Source organism: Perna viridis, chromosome 5 (assembly GCF_037379345.1).
Source record: "Perna viridis isolate PV_CMFRI_1.1 ecotype Kerala chromosome 5, ASM3737934v1, whole genome shotgun sequence".
In the NCBI taxonomy this organism is placed as follows: domain Eukaryota; kingdom Metazoa; phylum Mollusca; class Bivalvia; order Mytilida; family Mytilidae; genus Perna; species Perna viridis.
The window spans coordinates 22,339,127-22,362,310 of record NC_142449.1 but is presented as its reverse complement, the minus strand read 5'-3'; the positions used below and the strand labels follow the sequence as shown (position 1 = coordinate 22,362,310).

At 32.4% G+C, this 23,184-nt stretch overlaps 1 protein-coding gene across 2 annotated transcripts in view; it reads left to right on the top strand.

Annotated features, from left to right (window-relative positions):
• Nucleotides 1-267: 267 nt before the first annotated feature.
• The window catches only part of LOC148616527 (uncharacterized), a 54,175-nt gene continuing 31,258 nt past the window's right edge, over nucleotides 268-23,184 (top strand). The window contains exons 1-2 of one of the 2 annotated variants that reach the window (XM_088583655.1): nucleotides 268-2,696; nucleotides 3,900-3,969. In XM_088583655.1, coding sequence (XP_088439781.1) covers nucleotides 567-2,696; nucleotides 3,900-3,969 — 2,200 coding nt within the window. In that variant the 5' untranslated portion in view covers nucleotides 268-566. Of the gene's footprint in view, nucleotides 2,697-3,899; nucleotides 3,982-23,184 lie in introns of both variants that reach the window. The other variant, XM_088583654.1, reaches the window with a different exon arrangement.

Here is a 23,184-nt window from a genome sequence, read left to right as displayed (position 1 = left end):
GCATTTTCCCTTTTTAGTCAAAATATGATAGAGGGCCCGGCCCTCCACCACATTCGTAGGAACTTCCGAAGGATGTGTTAAATTAAAAAAAAACAAGAACGGATAAGTCGTAAATAATCGAAATTTAACGGACACCAACGACGATTTCGACGACGACAGGGTGATGCCTCTGTCCGCACACGACCCATTACATGCGTTACAGTCAATTGCGATTTCTTATTAGTTTGGTTATCGCCTGTACCAATAGAGCTAATGCATTCTGGGTAAGACAGATGTTTTGACAATGGCGGCGAAAATGCTTGTTGTTCCCTCCACCAAAGTGTTTCTGTCATTTAGAGGATATTCTGGGCAATTACAACCACCAACTGCTTTGCAAAAATAGCTACTTCCTTCTTTTTTTCATAGTCAACTCAGTTGCATTTACACAGATAAATGAAAATCCTCAAACAAGGTTTTTATTGTTAGTGAAAAGTACAAAAAGTTTTTGAAGTTCTACAATGACAGTTAGTAAGTTACTGCTTACACAAAGAGACTTGTAGCTTATATTCTCAACCATTTAGAGAAAAATGGCTCGAATAATCTGCTTTGTGTGTGGAAGTCAAGGGGCAGAACACAGACTGCGAATAAAAGCCTGTGACAGTGAACCTTATTTTCCATTCTTAGAGCACCATGACCCTCCCAAAGGATCTCGTCTACCTTCAAAAGAGGGCATTGTAGACAGCTGTAGGGTCTGCAGTGCCTTTCTTTGTCAGCAGTGGGAAGCTTATGAAAGGTCACATACTCCAGCAATCAAAAGACTGTATTGGTTGAAGAGGGCAGACAATGGACATTTTACAGGAGCTGAGATGAGATTGCAGGGAGAATATATTGCTCAAATAATGGGTCTGCAATATCAGCCTGGAGCATTTGATGGCAGAACATCTCCATCTGACTTTGGACGAGAAAGAGGACTTAGAGAGGTTCCTCAGCAAGTCCGTGTTGATAGGAAATCTGCTGACATTGCTAGAGAAAAAAAGAACGTTCAGTTTAGCAGCACAGCTGTACAACCTAAAACTGTTGCTAGTATACCTACAAATGTGCCTTTGTATAGTTCAGAAAATAGAAGTCAGGTAGTTACACAAAAACCTGTGCCTAGTGAGGGTGTCTTAGATTTATCTGTGACAAAGAAAAGTGACACTAGTAATACTGCAACTGATGATAAGAAACAAATACTTCTATGTTTCTTATGTGCAAATCAAATCAGTCTTTATGATAGTAAAGTTGTTAATTCAGTTCGGCAGTCAATCAGTGAGCCTTATTTCCCAATTATTCAAACAATTCCATGTATTCCTGGTGCTTTACCTCTGAATGATAATGGGCAGACAAGAGTTTGTGTTGCTTGTAAAAACTCTTTGTTTCAACAGTGGCAAGCATATGAAATGTCAGGTATTCCCAACCAGCATAGAAATTACAAGGTCTTTGAAAGTCAAGAATTGAAAATAATACGAGCAAATGCTGCTTCTCTTACTAGAATGCATTCAGTTGAACTCTCACAAGCACGTTTAGAGCATGTTTGTTACATTTGTGGCAATATGTATCCTGCTGAATTAATCAGGTCATTATTCACATCCCCTTCAACTGAACCATCAATGGGAACTTTATTCTTCCCATTTGTCAGGGAATTAAGTAGACCAGCAGGAGCCGAGCCTTTAAGGTCTGATGGATCTGTACTTGCATGTAGAAATTGTTATGAAGCTTTATACAAGCAGTGGCAGTTGCAAGAGATGGAAAGAGTACCATTAGCACAAAGACAGTATTCCTTGTCTTTTCTTGGAAACAAACCAGATTTACTTGATAGCTCTTTTCGGCTAAAGCAATTGAAAGATGAGCCAATTCTTAAGGGAAGAGAATCACCAAAACCAGATTTAAACAAGCCTTTGAATATTCAAATTTCTGAGAATTCTTCTGAGCAGGCAGATACCCTTTTGGCCTCACAAGGTCTTCTGGCAATTGCATCTTCTGGTTCTACAAATCAGGGTGATGGAAATGAACCACCGAAGTCAAAATCACCTGTTAAAGTGAACAAGAGTCCATCAGTAGATTCGTTTGCTAAAACTGTTCCACATCCATTGCTTCAAGCAACAAAGATTCCTAAGAAAATTTGTTTCTTATGTGGGGAAAAATGCAGACTATCCAAAGCCCATGTCTTGTGCTCTTATCCACCTCGCCATGAGGCCAAAACTATGAACAATCAGGTGATTCCATTTTTCCCCTTTCTGGCTAACAAGGAACCTGCACCAAAAGCTGAAACTATGACAGAAGATGGGACTGTCATTTCTTGTGATGTTTGTTTTCATATTTTGATTCAGCAGTGGAATGACTATGAAGAGAACAAAGGTGGTAATGACTCTAATAGATGGCTCCGTAAATATACCTTACCTGACTTCGTGTGCTGTTTATGTTCCAAGTGGATGAAGCACAAAAATATCCAGCTACTGAGCTGTAAAATGTACCCCTTTCTGAAAGACATCAAACCAAATACTGCACCAACCATAGAAGATGGATTGACTGTAGGGGTATGCACTATGTGTGCTCAGAACTTGAACATGCAGAATATTGAATATGAAAGAATGGGTGTTCCTGTAGAGCTTAGAAAATTCAACTGGACCAAACAAAAAGAGCTGCAGGCTCAAAATGATGATAGTAGTGATGAAGAGGTATCATTATAAAAATTTTCCTTAAGGAGGTAGACCTAGGGTAAGGGACACCACTTGTACAAATCATTGAACATTTTACGTCAATCTCATGTAAGAAGCAAAGTAACTTGGACAGATTTCACTCTGTTTCAAATGAGAGCTTGATAAGCTTGGATGAAATTGGATATGATACAAACATATTGATTTCAAGAGTTATGACCTTTCCCCTACATGTAGGTCTACCTCCTTAAACTGCTAGAGACCACGAATTCCGTAGTGATTATCAGTTACATTGTAACTTAATACATGTATTGCAATAAATTTCATATGTTAAGACATTACAAACTGTAAGATTTTGCCATAAAATGATATATTCATGTTTAGTTGAGGTGTCCTAAAATTGTGATTTTTCAAAAGCACCTGACATCATTTGTTTTGTTCTTTAATGAGTCAGTTTGACAAAAACATGTATATCTTATATCTCTTAAGAAAAAAAGTTGTTTTAATATTAAGTATAGTATAGAAAATTATTTTATACTAAAATGTGCTAGAGAGTATCAGACGAGAAAATGTGCAACATATGTCATTAATGGCATAAAACCATTTGAAATCATAACATTCATTGTACTTGCTCCAAAAAATAAAACTTGTATAAAATTGTTTCAATCATACTTATTTTATAATTCCTTTCCCAATACATACAATGTAATCGAAATCTTGTTATAAGTCATAGTTTGTTAAAAAAGAAAGCTACATGTAATTGTACATGTACAAAAATGTATAAAGAGTTTAAGACATCATGTGTTTTCAAATGTTGACTCCATTGTGTAGTTCCACAAATGCATGCTGAGTGAAATGTATGTGTATATTTGTATCTTAAAAATTTTCAATAGTTCATGATGCCTTGAATTAAACTACGTTTACAAATTTGTACAAAAAATAGATTAAAAAGCATGTTTTCTCTTTGTGAAAAAATAGATTAAAAACTCGCTCAAAACACATACTAGTTCTCTTTCACTATACCCTAGTGCAATCAGCCTGTTATAAAAATGTTTGGATGTTGCCAGCTAGGCATGGCATCTTTTCATCCCTTGGCCCTTCTAAGATTGTATGGTGATGTAAAATTGTTTTAAACATATGCTTATATGTACAAAATTGATGAGAAATATTTTTTTAAGGGAAGATATTTTACTCAGCATCAATAAACAAATTTATTTTCTGCAGGAAATTTGTCAAGTTAAAGAACAGATGCCAAGGGAGATAACCAAGCTAGAAGCTACAGATGAAACTTCAGGTACATTTAAAGGTCATTTTAATTCTGATTTCTCAGTTTTACTCTTTATTTTGTCCCAGTGTTTGAAACATGCAAAAAATAAATTATACTACGAAACCATATGAATTTGACCTATTATACATGTGTACATGTTTATTGAAAGTTAGCAAAAAAAATGTGCTTTAAACATCTTATTGCATTGTGTAATTCTTTTTAGGGATATTGTCTAAAGCAGGGATACATTTTTCCCCAACAGGTTATTCTTGCCAATCTTTTATGTTTTGAAATAGTTATTCCTAATTACTTGACAGACTGATAGTCTGTTCTACTCCACTGCTGTCACTTAGAATTTAAAATATGTGTTAGCAGTAGTGTAGCTTTTGACATGTCAAAGTTGAGAGTAGACTTCAGAGACAGTATTAGTAACAGGTATGTGATGAAAAAGCCAGGTGTATAAAAGGTAATTCATGTAGATTCACAGAACCAGTTATAAGTAGTACATGTTGAGACAGGTAAGTTGTGATTGCAATTGAAATTATGAATAAACGAACTGCTGTCCTATTTAAAATAGTTGGGTGTTACAATTATACCCTACCTTGCCCTTTTTACATTTTACATGTAATTTGAGCATGTCAATAATACAGTCTGTCTAGATTTTGTGAAAATCTCTTCAGTCAAATTGAAGTGTTCATGGATAACAAATTCAGCCCCACAATCAATTAAGCTTGCCAAGAAAGTGTGATAACTGCACTATATTATTGTTAAAGTCTACATTACTTGTTTACTGTAGCTAATGCATCTATTGTGCTGAATAAGATGATAAAAAAATCAGCATATATTTGATCAAAAATGTGTTTGTGTCATCACAACACACAACAAAATGTAAGTTGTTCAGTGTGTGTTCTCTATATTTCTTGATTGAATGAAATGCAAACATATCACTCCGTACTAATTCTTAAATAACGGTGTAGAAAAAAATACTTTGTCATGTAGCATAATTATGATATAACTGTACATTGTCAGTGGATCAGGTTTAAATCATTATTTTAGCATTGAAGTATTCTTAAGAAAACTGGAAATTTCATAAAGATGCAGACCTGAAACTGATATCTGAACCTACATTTTATCCATTTTATACTTCTGATTTCTTTTTTTGTATTGTGGTCTCCTGTTATCAGTACAAAAGGTCATGGTCATATTATCAAAATTTGGGGGGGAAAAACAAAATATAAGTTCAGTGTTCTTCAGCTAGTACAGTGATTATCTGCATGTACGTATAACCTATTGGTACCTTGTATTGTGGACATATATGACAAATATTAACTGTAACCTGTTGAAATAAGAAACTTTTTTGGCAGTACGCACTTTCATTGGTAAGCACTTTTATAATGTGTAACTCGCACTATTGTTTCTAAACTGAAAGAGTTCCCCCTACTTATGATACTTTCAGAACAATTAAAGGAAGATCATTCCAATAGTTAACTTTAAGGTTTAAATTTATGGCATGGGAAGTCTATTCTTATAGTTAACTTAGGGCATGTTATTGTTTATATTACATCTTTTATCAAAATTATGTATGGTAGTGTCTACTAGTAAGTTACTCTTTTAAATTAAATTTTCTAAATTTTTGGTCAATTTATGGAACCTTAACTTATGTTCAAACATAGCAAAGAACGTTAACCCAAAAAAGAAAAAGAAATAGTTGGAATTTGAAAAAAATCCTCTTGTATATGCTGGAGTTGCCTCCTTTGGTACAATGTTGACTCCAACTGCTTTGTATTTGTTACCCCCCTTAGTTCAGTAAATCTATAGGGTCTGTAAGTCTTTTTCTAGTTTCATTTTTCTTACCAGAAATTCTAAGGTAGAACATATTTAACTTAAAACCCGTCTGCATTTTATTGTTTACTTCAGGGATCTTGAAATGCTGTATTACAATGCAAAATGTTCTATTTAATGCTTTTTCATAAAACTTTTATCATGTGGAAGTAAATATTTATCATTTTTAATGGTATTTTTATATGAAAATATGTTTTGCTTTTATATTGAACACATTTAACCTAAAACCAGTCTGCATTTTATTGTTAACTTCAGGGATCTTAAAATGCTGTATTACAATGCAAAATGTTCTATTTTATGCTTTTTCTTAACACTTTTATCATGTGGAAGTAACTATTATCATATTTATTGGTATTTTTATAATGAAAATACGTTTTGCTTTTATATTCTGAACCAAATGCTACGAAAATGACAAAACTCCATGCAATTGAATGGTAGACTAGGACCCATTCTGATGAGACCAGTTACAAGACTTACAAACCCTATTGACAGGTCGTGTCTTTACTAAATAGGACTTGATATATATGTATATAGTGATAATGATTACTGAAATATTTAATGGATTTGATTATTGGCAATTTTTTATTGGACTAGACAGTATACTATATTTTGACAAGTGATAATTCTACATTCATTAGGCATGGGTTATATTAGACATGAAAAATTGCCCCTTATTGACAGTGATATGGAGGAAGGTTCATTCAGAAATGGGTTGAAAGATTTTGTATAGGGGTTCTAGGCTATTATTTGCTCATTTTCGTAGATTTTGCACAAAATTAACAATGTATTTCAACAAAATTGGGAGGGGGTCAGAATTCCTGGAACCGCCACTATCATATATGATTTAATCATGAGTTTTCAATTTTATGTAGACATCTGTACATGTTTGTCACTATATATTTACTCCATTTGTCTTACCTGGGCAGTAGACTGTTCTATTGGGAAAATATATTGACTGATTCGACTATTACTATCAGTCAATTAGGATGGGAATAATTTTTGTTATTAGTTGATTAAAAATGTACTTAATGTACTAAATCTGATATGTGTATCATAATTGTGCATGACTGTATCACAGTGCATGAATACACATAAGTCCTCAGGAGGTAAACCTAGGCTAAGGGACATAACTCTTGAAATCAGTGATATGTTTGTATCATATTCAATTTCACCAAAGCCTATCAAGCTTTCATTTGAAACAGAATGAAATCAATTCAAGTTACTTTGATACTTACATAAAATTGATGTCAAATACTGAATACAAACGTTCCATTGATTTGTAAGAGTTGTTTCCCTTACCATAGGTCAACTTCCTGAAAGCTTTTTTATTCAACCACAATATTGGTTTTTCTCTATTGTACAGCACTGTCATCCTCATTGTTGGCATTATATACTGTCATTTATAGACACCAGGAAAGGGAGGGGGATCTGATTTTTGTAGGTTAGGACAGCAAGACCATAAGACAACTTATTTATATCTTCTATGAACAGGATAGGTTGTCTTGAGCAGTAGTGTGTGTCAGTGTAATAGGTGTACTTCATTTACTTATTCTTTTGAAGAAATAAGCCTTTTCTGGGGATTTAACAACTTTTCAAATGGAGCCTTGATTCCTACGTGTTATAATATTTTAGAAAAAAAAATCATGGTTCATAAGGATAAAAAATCTTTTAGTAAAATGGTTAAAGAGTTCAAAAAAGGAAAGGAAAAATTCCATTGTATTATATTTGAAATATGTTACACCTTGTTTTTGTATAAAAGATTAAAAAAATTAAAACAAGTTTAAATAGAAAAAGAGGGTTTGGGGAAACAGTCTCTATGAGGCCTGAACTGTTTCAAAATTGTTTGCTTATAAGTTGTCTCCCTTACACCCATTGATTTCCTGTTTGACACCAGACTCCCTTTTCCAGTAAATTTGATAAACATTGTGGTTCTACTGAAGAAGAGATGGATGTCAAGTTTTACCAACACTTTGACCCCTATCACTTTCTACTAGACACATGATTAACCCTTGACCCTCAGCATGCCTTAATTACACAGAAGAAGTGGCTGTAAATTTTCTTCAAAGGCTGTAACACATTATTTGCAAATAATTACCCACAGTTCTATTATAATATTGATTTATTTTAACCTAGTAGTTTTCTATCTAAATATTATCAAATAGCCGAGACAACAAAAGATTTCTCGCACTTCATGTTGCTCAATATTATAGATATTCAGTAGAGAATTCAATACCATAACAAAAGCTGATTGCATTGTCAAGCATATTTACTTATTATCCAGTAAACATAGTGATTTAATGCTCAAATATCCAAACAAACTTTGCCTCAAGTTAGAGAATATACTCCTAATAGTAAATAATTGTAATGATTTGTTGAGAATTGAGGCTGTTTTATCATGCAAGTTTATTAATTGATGGGTCGTGAAAAGGGAGAAAAACTGCTCAGATAATGTAGGGATTTTTAATCTCATCAAGGTTGAGCAATTAAATTAGCCATAAAGCATAGCATTGATCAATAAATGATTGCTTTATGAAACTTGTCATTTACATTTTCTCTCCTGGGAAAATAAAATTAAGATATGTTTTGATCAACTCTGAATGATAAATAATAATTTATAACACATGGTTCAGCGATTGGGAATTGTAGCCTTTAATGTACAATTTTAATATCCCTAAAACACTCATAAAAGAATTGATTTTTACTGCTGTTTTGAGAAGCCTGTTTTTTTCTCTGAAGTGCTCAGTGAAATGAATGATACACCAGACATTTAATGCATGGATTAGCTATAAATACACTGAAGTATAACCCGATTGACCCTAGGAACAAAACCTCTCCTTATGTGATGGGTAGCTTTACAATGTCACAGCTACATATTTCCATTTTTATTGCTCAAATTTTAAAAGGATAGTAGTTGTATATTTGCTTTTCTTTTTAATAATATTCGATTATAAAACACAAGTTATCCATGTAAATAACTTAGATTCTTCTTATACTTCTCATCTCCTCACTGAACCTCATTTCTTTTTTTGCCTTTTTTTGAGTTATCTATCTCAATCTTTATAGAAATAATTGAGCTGGAAGTTAGTCTTTTTCTTCGAATTTTTAAAAATCTTAATGTTTTAAGCCTTTAAATTACATAGTACTAAACTTTTTAACTTTTTATGCTAGATATTTTGTACATGTACATTGTGTAGATGATGCTGGAAAAAAGGAAAATGATGTTGGAAATGAGCATAGACTTTTGGCCAGAGAAAAAAAAAACTTGTTTGTTATACCCCATTTCAACAAATTGGTGGTATATTGGAATCACCTAGTCATTCCGTCAGTCTGTCCATATTTAGACACAATTATTTTGACTCCCAATGGATGGACTGATTATAAATTTGGTATATGGCTTCATATAGATGGGGCATACATTATAAGTCATTTTAGGACCTGTCTGATATCAACTTCCTGTTTTGTAGGAATTAGCCACTTATCACTATATAAAATGATAATTATATGAAAATATTTTCATCACAAATCTTGGCTCCCAATAAATGGATTGATTTCCAATTTGTTGTGTAGCTTTATATAGATGGGGCATATATTATTAGCTGCTGTGGGTGTTGTCTGTTGTCAACTTCCTGAGACTTTGCCACTTTGCACTATATGAAATGATAGAGAAAATTTTTGTCACTAAAATATTGGCTCCCAATAGATGGATTGATTTCAAATTTGATGTGTAGCGTTTTATGGATGGGGCATATGTTGTAAGTGATTTTGGTTGCTGTCCGGTATCAACTTCCTGTACTAGTTGGAGTATGCCTAGCACATTTTATTGGTATTTTTATGAAATGCGGCTTAACTGTCATCTTTTTAAATTTTTAAGTCGAGAAATTCTCCAAGAAGTATCTATAAGATAAATTTTAAAATTAAAAAAAGTTATTTTACCTAGTAACTACCAATCTATTCTGTTTTGTCTTGGCCTGGCTATATTTTGTATAAAACCTATTAATTTTGAACTTTTGTGTAAAGTTTTAGAAATGAATTTGTATGTTTTAGACATGTAGCTTCTTATTTGATATTCAAGGCTATAGAAAAAGTTCATTCAGACCAACTAAAAATTTGTTACATAAATATATGATTGTCCTATAAAAAAAAATTGTAAAATTGTATTTTGTCTAAAACAGTTGTTGGTGCAAACTGATATTCCATATACTGTGGAAGTACTTTAATTTGTGGATACCAAATTTTTGTGGATTAGGCAAGAAACACATGTTTGTGGATTCTTTAATTCATGGTTTTAAGGTGTTTAGTATACACACTAATGGAAGTGTCCTTTTTGTGGGAAACCAAATTTTGTGGTTTGACCTACCTGAAAATTGGTACCCCACAAACAATAATACTTTCACACTATACAGACATCTACAAATAAACTTGGGTAGCATTGAATAATAAATTAATGATATTTTTGTTGTATAATAATTATTTAAATTGATAAAAGGACATTGTGCATGATTTTACATATCCAGTTGTGTAAGAAGTATGTATTTTACGTCAAATATTACTGTACAAATGTAATTGCATTTTTCCCTTGACATTTCTGTTAAAAGCTGTATATTTTTTGCTTTGTGAAATTTATGGAGACAGCCAGATGTAGGTGGTTGTTAAAGAGACATAGACATGCATTATAACATTGGAAATTTGATTGACAAGGCGATCATGATTAGAAGGTCCGCAGTTTATGATTGAGGAAATGATATAGAGAATTATGATTGAAATGTACATCTATCAAATATAGAAAAAAAAACATCATTAATTTTTGTTTCTAAGCTACATGTAAGTAGGGTCACGTGAATTGAATGTAAGCTATGAATTGCTGGTCTGCATACAGGTATTTAAATTGTTTTGAAAGAAAGAAGATACCAGTACATTGAAACCAGTCTAAGCTGGTTCCTTTTTGTACAAAGTCTTGTTCAGTTAATGCAGGTTTTTGGTTTACACAGATTCAAAACAGATAATTGATATAAATGAACTTTATAAGATGTCTGGTTTAATCAGTTTCAGTTCATCCAAGTTTGGAAAAAATTCAGATTTTTGTGGAGTATGCTGATGATTTTATTAATTGCCATTTTGATGGTTTGTTTTGCAAACATTGAAGTGCTGTATTCTTCCCATTGTTGCTGGTGTCGGTGGTCAACCTAGATTAGTTGTCCGGATTTGGTCTTTCCATTGACAGTTTGGTGTTCTAATCAAACTAATGCTTTTACAGAAGAAATAGTATACAATATGTGCATACCTTAGAGCCAATTGAACTTTAAAAATTAAACTGTTCTGATGTTTTCTAACTCTGCTTATCTTTGTAAAAATCAATGGAATATTTCCCTTTGCAATTGTTCCCTCTTAACTTAATTGATGATCATGTCGTCACATAATACCACTGTCTGATACTGGTTAAAAGTTTTCAGTTAGTGCACAATGGATAAACGACAAGACCTATGGCATTTAGCCTGTTGTAATTATTCATTGATTGATTCAATTTCTTATATTGTTCCATCTTCTAAGACTTCAACTTTTGATCATGAAATGATTTAAGCTGGTTAAACAGCAGCTAATGACTTTTAGTCATGCCTGGGTTTTTTTAACAACACATATAAGCATCTCCAAATGAAACTAGCTGCAACATTTAAATGCTTTATTTGGTTGCCATGGCAACATGGCACCTGAACCTGTAAAGCTTTAAAAATTATCAATAAGCAGCCACTTGCTGGGAAATTTGAACATCACAAGTGCTTGTTTCTTTCTTCATTAGGCACATCACTAATTATTGAACATTGCGGATATTAATGCCGTTAGACTGTGAATAAGCTTGTTTGAGGGAAGTTATAGGTGAAAATGACTCGTGTTGCAATTGGATTGCTGATAGAATTAAATGGAAAACCTATTATGACAAGACTGATTTAAAAACTCAATTTCATTTCTGGTCTCTAAAGAGTTGGGGGTCTGGAAATTAGTCGTAATGATGAATTGATGATAAATGGTTTAGAATTTTCATTGATTTGCCAAGGTTTGTTTATCCAACAGTTAGCATGTTTGATAACTCTATAATTCCATAAATGATTTTCTGGTCGTAATTCAAAGCTTTATATTTGTATAACATGGGCTTAAAGATGGAATAAATGACAAAATAATTCTTTATTTATCCACTATAAAAAGTGATTTGAAAGCAGATAAGTAGACTTGTAACTAATTTTCCAGAAAATAAAATACAGATAAAAAGTGAAGTTGAAATAAGCTTTTCAAGATTTGCTTTGGTTTATTCAAAATATCATTTGAATTATCCTTGAAATCAAGGATAAACACCACCTAATTCTTGGTTCACTTAAAAATAGTCATTACAGAGCCTCACACTTAGCTTACATTGATATGTCCACTACTAGTTCTGAGTAATAAGGATACCAATCTATACATCTCCAATTTAATGGTCATTGTTTAATTTCATGATATGACTTGGATGACTGATCAAATCAATAGATGTGGCTGTTGGCTTAATTAGGTGAACCCCATGATAAAAGTGGCTGTTGGTTAAATTAATGTGAACTGATGGAAAGATGTGGCCATTGGTTGAATTAAGTTAACCCCATGATAGATGTGAGTTTGGTTAAATTTAGTTGAACTGACGAAAGTTAGGTGAATGACTTGATAGATGTGGCTGTTGTTTAAATTGAGGTGAACCACTGATATATATGGCTGTTTGTTAAATTTAAGTGAACCACTTGATAGCTGTGGTGGTTGGTTAAATTAACAGGCAGAAATCTACTGCGATGAGAACAATAGAAATCACACTCTTGTTTAGTTAAGGCGAAAAAGTGAACCCTGTTGTTTATTGCCGTTGCTAATGACCCTAAAAGTTACAAAAAAGTTATTATTTTTGATTTAGATTAGGAATATTATTGGTAAACATTAAGTTATCAACAAAAACTGTAAAAATAACAGTAAGGTCAAGCCTTGATCTTTAATGGAAATGATTGTGAGTGGGGGTACGTTTAATAAAAAATGGATTACACTTTGTGTTTGATCACAAAAATATGAGGAAAAAAATCACAAGTCTGTCAAATGTGTATCTACCAACATGCCAAATTTGTAATTTTTTTTACCTAAGTTTACCTGTATAATCAGGCAAATAAGCTTGTCAACAATTAAGTTCAAGGTTACATGTACTTGTATATTGGCAAAGTGGTTAAAGACCGAAAGTGATTTACTACAAATGTACATCTATGAGCGATATTACTCCAATATTATTTGAGTACACTTTTCACTCTATTTTCTAGGAGTTTTATTCATGAAAATCTTCACAAATTTGATTAATTCTTGCTTTTGAGGTGTCCGTGGTAGTGTTAAGCATGGTTTTTATTTAAGATGTTTCCATTTGCAGATTTTTTCTCTCAGTCAAAATATGTTAATGACATAAAAATCTGTTTTGTTGTGATTCTGTTGGAATCTGTTGATTTGTCAGTTAAACAACATTTAATCTGTGAGTTTAGGATTAGGTTTTGTATCCAAGTCATTTTTTTGTTTTTTGTTTAATTTATTCCATTCGTTTTGTCTTTTGATTTCTGCTGTACATTGTACTCTTGATTCCTTTCTCAAGTTTTCAGTCCTGAATTTCTTTTGTTAGTGTTACAATCACACTGTCCCTAATTCTATGGTTTATTAAATTTAAACCTATGCCAGAATTTTTTTCAGTAGAAAAGGCATTTACACTACACATGCGCATACAGTGTACAAGATACGGTGCCAAGATATCGTCCCGTCGTGACATAATTTTGGTTGTTCAGAGGACTATGCAAAGTTCCTCCAAAACCTAGAATCAATACAAACCTTCCTTTACGCTGTTATGAAATTTTATCAAGATCAGCCTAATCTGGTGTAGACCTGAATCTTTCCATATAGCTGAAAGCATGCATCTCGCACCTCTTTCTCATCAAAAGTATTGAATCTATGTACATGTATAAATACTATAATACCCACACTCAAAATCCCATTAAGTTTCATCCTTTTTGTTGTTATTGACTTAATAAAGCAGGTCTACTTTGTGTAACAAATCACACCTATCGTATCTGCAAGTAAATTGCAACCTGATTGTAACCAATTCTAATTCAACAAGGGATGTAAAGCTTCCCAGGTTGCAGTTTGAAATGACCATAGAGGTAGATCTGACCCCTCCTCACCTAATAATGGGACCTAACAAAAACTTGTGACGGATTTTAACTAGCTTTCTGGGTGTCATATGCTCACCCTCTCACATCAGAGTTTTGAATTCACCTTTGCTCCCTCAAACCCTGACTTCATATGCTCGGAACATAACATATAACGTCTTAGCATAAAATTTGCATAGAACCTATTCCAAATTGGTAACTTGTCATCTTGTGAGAATCCTTCATTGGCTATTATATTCTATTCTAATCTTGAAATTAGATTTTAAGGTATGATTGTCATATGACAGTTGTTATCAGGAATGAAGCTGTAAGACAGTACAACAGTTCTGCATTACCACCTTTGACCCTTTTTGTTTACATTCACATGTATATTTAATAATGTACATGTGCTGTGTCTTTAGGTCAAACTGTAGGTTTAACTGGATCACTTCTATGTGTGACATAGAGAAATATAATTTTAAACCACAAAATATTATCAGGACACCACAGTTTACTACCAGATTAAGAATTTTCAAAACATCCATCTAAAGAAATCCTCGTTTTATAAATCTGTCTGGCACGATCTACGTTTGTTGTTTCCTGTTCACCATACAAGTAGAGAGCAATTTTTACAAGTCAGATTTTATCAACACACGAATGTTGTTCATACTCGATCATTTTCCGTATCAGAACCAGCAACGGCCTATTGCAGCCATTTTCTCTCCCGACAGATGAAAATCATAGTGAAATGGGAGACAATTTAACTTGGATAGGTTTCTGCCTGTTAAGGTGAACTACTCAACTGACATGGCATTTTAGGTGAACAAGTAGATAGATGTGGCTGTCAAATGAATTTAGGTGAAAAACTCCGTGGATGTGGCTGTTTAGGTGAACAAGTCTTTATTTGTGTTTATTTGTTATGCATAGAGATATGACTAATTCAGTGGATTTTTTTATTTGATTGAGATAGTGATTTGGAGTGCTAAGTCATTTATCACTTCATAAGTCAGAAGTTAAGTAATACATGCACCTTAGTTTTTGAAATGCAATAAAAAAAGGTTTCGTAACATATAAGGATTGTTTTCTCCCTTTCATCAAGAAAGTTGGACAAAATAAAGGCTTCAATTAAATGCTTACACAACAAATCAAATTAATGTACAAAATGTATACAATATAAATATTGAAATAATCACTTAGATATGATAAATAAAAATCTTTAGATTAGTAAAGGGCGACAAGTAAAATATATATGTTTAAAAAAGAGAAATGTCTAAAGAGCGAGTTTAAACTGTAACTGATTTGAATTAACACAAGTTTCTCCTTCAATGATAAGGTTTTACCAAAGATAAATTGAATCAACTTATGGAGAAATTTCTGACTAAAAGTTGTCATGTAATAACAAAAATCATAGGGTAAATGTAAAAATTTGTGTTGATGTTTTAACTTTTCAAAGCCCTTAGGTTATTATTTGTTATATAATGATATCTGTCCCTCCCCAAAAAATTGCTGTAAAAAGATATCATGTAGACAAATTTCTTTCTTCAGTTGAATCTTAAATGAAATACTTGTGCAAAGGACACTCTGGCCTAATTAGTATCAAATTTTTCTTGTGACCATATGCATTTTATAATGATAGCAGGCTGTTGAAGAACTATTGAATTGGAAGGTGACAGCTATTCTATCATTAACAAACTTCTATTGCAGATTTTAAACTCATTTGAAAAGTCATGATAAAAAGTCAACCTCAGAATTTCTTTTATGTACAACAATCATTTGAACAGATCATTGTGCAGTTTAATATTCTCTTTTATGAATTATATTTTTTCCATATCAAATTATAGGGTAGCATTGGTTGTGTAATGTAATTGCCTTTCATCATTTTTTTTTGGTATTTTTTGCTTTGATCAAATTTTGCTGATGGATTGTGTTGTAATGTTGAATTTACTCCTATTTAAATCTAATTTTCTCGGCCTTGATAAGTTTTTTTTAGGATGAGTTCAATGTGTGATTTAAATACAGGGTAGGTTTGACGATATACCGTGACGTGACATCAGGGTCAAAAGAGGTCACCACTATTATAGATAATGCAGTGACGAGTTATATTGATAATGTAATAGCTTTAAGGTAATGCATAAGTTTTCATACATGAAGTTTATCAACACTATTGCACCTTTTAAAGCTTGAGTGCTCCCGCTTTGTTGCAAGCTATCATGAAGCTCACTAGTCCGTTAATATGATTACTAGCGTTTACATCAATTAGAAAAGAATAACAGATGATATGATATCGCACTGCGGAATGTGTTTCATACAGCATACGGTAGTGCTCAAGTAATCAATGAAATTGATGGTAGAAGACTTATTGTCAATTGCTAACCGTTTTATAATCCCAACGAGCTGTTCTGGTGTTTGGGTGTAAATTGAAGATTTCGTTCTTGTCTTGTGGCAAGGAGAGGGGTTGAGGAAGGAGAAGTGGAATTTGTGGCAAGCTAAAGAAGGCAATTGAATGGTTTGATAAAGATGACTGGATATTAATATTGTGGTGGAGTTACCATTGATCCATCATGATACAGTGAAACAAGTCAGTTGTCTGTTAAACAGGGGAAAAGTGATTATCTCATTAATATAACACTAGGATCAATACAGAGAGAAAATGTCGCTTAATAAAGGAGCTTACCCACATCTGATGGATAGGATGGAGGCATATTTGATGTCACAGTATTCAGGGGCATTGCCCCCTCCGACCCTTTTTCCATTTCCTGGTAAGTAATATGATTTCTGACTTTGTCATATTTGAAGTTTTCCTGTTACAGTAAGTACTTGATTAATTTTGTTTATTGTGTTGGTACATTTTAGTAGATGATAACAGTATGTATTCTGATTGTGTATTTTCATTTGACTTATTTCATGTTCTTTCCTTATCATTAAAGTTAGTTTGTTTGAATGAAAGTATTCAATATGGCTTTTGAAGTTTTTGAGAGCAAGGATTGATAAGTATCTTCATTTTGTTGTAAAATAATGTGTGCCTAGAAAGATCTAGTTATCATGTGTTTTTTTCTCCTGACTCCTTTTCCACAATAAATGACAAAATAACATGAGTTTTACATTCAGTTAATATTAATGTAACATTACTCCAGGTTCTCTCTTTATTAGTTTCTTTTCACTTTCATGAGAAATTAACCATTGTTTTAGTAACCCTAGCATACCTTCAGCTGTATTGTTGATCTGATTATTGAGTATACTAACCTCTCTATCTTAGTGAAATTAATCTAAAAATTGGATCAGTGTTGTTAGTATACTTTTTAGGGAAAAAAATAATAGTCTTGTTTCCTGCCTCCAGCAAGAAAAATTGGGTAGGTACGAAAATTATTTTATTTTTCTAAAACATTTTACATTGAGTTAATGGGAATACAATCTATATTTAATGGTGCTTCAGCTAATAATGACCGTAAAATGTTTAGGGAAGGCACAAAAAATAGGGTAGGTAGGGTAACAGAAAACAGACATATTAATTTTTGGCCTAACTGATAGGATAAAAAAAATCCATCTTCCTACTTGTACTCCAAACTAAAATATTGCTTTTATTCATTTTAGGTCAATGTGGTCATGAAAATTGGGTGTGTTATTTTGGTCTTAAAATCCCAATTGTGCAATATTCAAATTTATCTTATAAATTCCTTTTTAAGTGGAATTAATTGATACAAAATAAAAAGTACAAATACTATTCAAGAAATCATTCACAGCTAGAGAATTTGAATGAAGTGGTGTGGCTAACCCATTAAACATTTGAATGTGATCTCAGAAATTTTCATCGTTAAAACTGATTAAATAAAATTGACATGTACCAATGCACCACAAACAAATAACTATTGAAACCTTACCTGTTAGTGGTGACCGATTACCTTCTATTTTTACATAATGGTATATTACATAAAATGTTATATTCATTTGTCAGTAAATGTTTAGAAAAAATCAATTAAGTCAAGTTTGAATAAAGATCTTACACAACCTAGAAAATGAAACTTATTGACAGCTTAGAAAGCTGTTCCTCATAAATCCTTTTTAAAAAGCTTCAATTTTCTAAACCTTAAATTTACTGCATTACCTGGCTGATTGAAATGTTTTAAATATTCTTTACTATGAAGTTTAAGGAAGATACATATGTCATCTATGTTTTACTCATATGTCACTTTACATTCAAGGAGTTCAACCTTAAGTGTAAGAGGTTAAAGGTTCAGGGTTTTCTCTCATGGCCTGGTTTAATTTGGCTAGTCAATTAAAATAGATAATCATTGTCTTCATATTACATTTACCTCAGTCTTTACTTATTTTTACCTTTGCAACCCAAATAAAAACAACTTCCCAATACATTGATTAAATTCCTTTTCAAAATTGTTTCTAGTACCTTTAAATTCTTTGTACAACCTGGCAAATTAAAGATATAAAACCTAATATTTTTCCATGTAAATCCCCCTAGTAAACACTTTCTATTACTGATGTATGGGTCTGGACAGGTAACAAATCCCAGAGAACTTTCCTCTATGTAAATGGATCAAGATAACTGAGTGACTATAGTGATTAAGTGGGGTCTGTAACTCACAATAAAAAGGCTAAGTTCTCTTCCTTTCATCATACACCATAGATCTGTCAAAGATCTAATGCTGGGATCTTTGTTATGGCTCTGTCTAAAGAGATTGACTTAATCCTTATTCACCTGATAAATGAAGTAAAAACACATGTAATTAAGTTCTCTACATGATAAATAGACTTGGGAGGCTTTCAAGGAGGTTTTCATTGAGGGTCTTTAGTGGATCAAGAGGTCTTAAGAAAAAAGGATGTATTTGAAGTTATATGGTGTTTATGATGGTCAAAAGAGGCCACTGGTACATGAATTTATAATGAGTTTAGGTGGTTAATTGTAGAAGGAGAGATAGTGTGTCTCAAGAAGGATAATGAGAAGCTAAGGAACATTCAGTAGGGACATTTTTATATCCCTGCAAATATTTTGTTCAAATTTTGTAGGATTATTAGTGACTATATTTAGCTGATTATATTGTGCCACCATTTTGTTTCAAGTTATTCTGAACTTATTCTACTTTTGCACTACATCTTCTTAAGTGACTGTGGACATGTGGCTACAGCAATAACAATGTTGTTTTTACCTGACACTGTAAAATGGACTTTATACTGATTTCACTAGTGAGATATTTTACCTACCATTGTAGAAATTAAAGATAAAATTAACCTTGTTACAAATTATTCTTTGGTGCAAGTCAATCAGTAATGCTACATGTACAGGTATGTAATGATTTAAAAGCAGGTGCACTAACACATTATACTTAAATCAAGTGTTGTTTATATGAAGATCTGTTCATAGTCCAATTGTAAACAGTCTTGTACCCTTATGAACATATCTATCAACATATTTTAGAAAGACTGGGTAGACACAGTGTTATAATCTGTTACCGAGGTAAAGAAAAGACCACTCTCATGGGCTATCATGTAATATGGAATGGAATTACGGAATTCTTAAATGATGGAGAGGATTAATAAATTGTTGAGTTGAATTATTTTGGAATCTGAAAAAAATTTGTTGGCAGTGCACTTTTACAACAATTAACATTTTTTATCAGTGATGTTTTCATATGCTTGATATCGCTATCCGTTCCTTAACTCCTCTCCAAGAAATGAACAATGCCCCTTGAAGAACTGATAGAGCATAGTAAACAAGGCTTTAAATCATCACATTGTTTGAGACATTTATAAAGGGCTTATGGAAGCAATAATTTGACATTTAACCCCATAATTTGTAAATCTTCTGCCTTGATTACCATCAGATTGTACAGGTTGAATAAGAAAAGGTCTAGAGATCACTATTTGTCAGACCTTAATCTGTCACTTGATAGGTGAATATCATTGATGCTTACTGCATTACTTACTGTTCAGAAATACATAAAAACATTCTGTGTTTGGACCCCTGAAATACCAGTATTATGGCATTGGTATTTTATATTTGTGAAGTTAAATTGTAAGCTTCTTTGGTTGAGCTTGGTAGTCATGGTACGCTGGTAACTAAGAATCAAGATTGTCAGAGAATTGGTTGGCATCTGATTTTCTTTCAGTATCAGGTTACATGATTTTTTCAAATTTCTTCATTGACTTTCTGGAACTGTCTTACTATTCTTTCATTCCTATCTTTATGTATTTTCTAACACCATCTTTGTCATCAATAAACTGCCAACTGAATTTCAAGTTCAGAGTTGTAATTTTTTTGCGTGATTTGATGGAAGTGGGTGTATTCTTTCTGGAAATCATTCTGGTCAAGAGTCATGTAACATTAAAGAGAAGAGGTACATTTATTTCAGCATTGACTTAAATGTTCTGATTTAGTTTATTTACATCTGTAAATGTAAATTGACTACATTGTATTTTCCTATGTTGTTATTTTTTTATAGTAAGCATATAGTCAGATACATTTTGCATAACTAACTACTTAATTAGTTTATTTATCATAGTTGTTCTATCTCCAAAGATTGACATTGATTTAGAAGTTTATGGTTCAGCTAGCTTGATAAACAGGAGATATGTACCAAATATGGATAGGAAAAATGCAGCATGCCTTTATAACAGAAAATTAGCAGCAAGTCTGATAAACAGGAAATAGGCAGCAAGTTTTATAGTTCTGACTTTTTGATTAAATGATAGCTAAGGAAAATCATATGTACAATGTACTATTCAATCTAGAAACACTACAACATTGTGCTGCCTGACTCTTATCAAGATTAGTGTGCTCTATAGAAAGTAACATTTGATCCTGGTGTCCTGTTACTTCAACAGTGAGCTACTGTTGTTCTCGATCTTTCAGTATGGTAATATGACCTGATATCATCTGATTCAGATTGTCTTTACTATATGTGTCAGTCTTAAGCATCTGTTACACAAACTATCAACACACTATATCTGTGACAACTTCCTGTGATGATAGGTTTGATGACAAACAGTGCTAGATTTACATCTTTTTTGTTTTAGTTGAAACCTTATAGTTTATATATTATTTTTTCAATATCATTGAAGATTACAAAATCCTTTTGTAACAATGAAACATACTTCTTATAGAAGCAGAACAATTGAAAAAAGAAATCTTTCAAGACAGTACTCCAGTTTTATAGGGTTCTAGTCAGGGAACCTCTATAAACAAATGCTTAATAAAGGGTGAACTTATCAACAAAGCATCCTAAACTATCAGGAAACCTGTGAAGAAGGCACACTAAATGAACAGGAAACCTCACTTAATAAAATGCTGAATTAAAAGGAGAACAGTCTATCAAAGCAGGAGAATTACAAACTAGAAACCTGTCTTAGTATTGTATTTAATGAACAAAACACTTTATAAAGCATGAAATGCCCCTTACTTGAATGCCAAATAGTTTGTGCAGCAGCACAATAGATAGACTAAAATCTTTTCAAAGCAGCAGTTACTACAGGTTAACAAGCAGGAAGCTCTATAGATAGGAAATAAGCAGCAAACCCTATAAACAGAAGATAAACAGTACATATGTAGCAAACTTGATAGATAGGAGAATGCAGCATGCCTTATAAACAGAAAATAAGGATCAAGTCTGATGGAAATATGTTGTAAACTTTATGAATATGAAATAAGCAGCAAGTCTTTCGAACAGGAAAAAAGGATGGCAAGCCTTATAATTGAGAAATATGCAGCAAGCCTGATAAACTGAAAATATGTACTAAGTATGGAAAAATGAAGCATGCCTTTGTAACAGAAAATAAGCAGCAAGCCCAATAAACAGGAAAAAGGAGTTATATGGATAGGTAAATGCAGCATGCCTTATTAACAGAATATAAGCTTCAACCTTAAAAAAGGAAAACTGCAGCAAGTCAAATAAACAGGAAATAAGCAACAAGCTTAATAAAAAGTAAAAATGCGGCAAGTCTTGTCAACAGAAAATATACAACAAGCCTTAGAAACAGGAAATAGGCAGAAGCCTTTACAAGAAATAAACAGCTAACCTTATTACCCGGAAGTAAGTAGGAAGCAAGATATTCAAGAAATCTGTCAAAGCCAGATTATAAAATGATTTCATACTTATTCTTGTTATATTTTCTTTCAATTTGATTTATAACTTTTTGTGAACTGATTGCATGCCTTCTATGGTGGGAAATTAATTACATATAATGTTCAATGCATAATATGAGTACTACTTTTTTATGTTATTTATGGTTTAGTCAAAACACCTTTGAAATTACATTGCCACTGTGCACCAACCTAATTTTTTGTGAAACATTAAGGAAGTCCACTTATTTCCAATTTTGAGATGATTACTTTTAGAGTTGATAATGTTAGTCTGTATCTAACATGATTATTTACTGGATTTGATTAAGGCTACTTGTACATTGTATTAGTATTATTGAAAACTAAACACTTAACTTTTTATACCCCCACTCAAATAGTGGATGGTATATAAAATTAAAATTATTTTGTCCATCTATCCATCCATCCTTCCAAATTCAGTCGCTATTATCTCAACTGCCAATGGTTGGATAAGATTTTTATTTTGATATTTGGCTTTGTATAGATGGGGCATGTGTTGTAAGTGAGTAAAATGAAAAGGTATGCTATACAAGTAGGGGCATATCTAAAATGTCATAGTGAGTGAGTTCCATTAATAGGTATGCGCTATACAAGATGGGGTTTACCAACATGACATTGTAAGTGAAGTTCATTAAATAGTATGCTATACAAGTATGTAGCAACATTTGCAACTTTATTTTTCTTCATCCCTTTCAATGTAAAACAGTTAAATTTGAGTCTCTAGATCTCATTTTAAGGACTGCAGTTTACAAAAGTGACTCACAAGAGACTTAAATTATTGTGACAAAGGTTTGATTACTAGTTCTTTCCTTCATAGTTTCATTTCCCATAACCCACAAAATTGTTTTGTAAGGCAATACACAGAAAGAGTTAGCTGTTTTCACCACCTGCGATCAAACTTATTGGAAAGTGTCACATTTCAAACATGTCATACAGCCATTCTGTGACCTTCGTCTCTGATCTTTACATGCATCGCTTGTAAGAAGGATTATTAAATTTGTTATTATTCAGAATCAATATAACAATTGTTATAGCCATAGAATACCATGTACATTGAATAATATTAAAGGGCAGAAATAAAAAATTGACAAACCATTATCGGAGAATACTGTC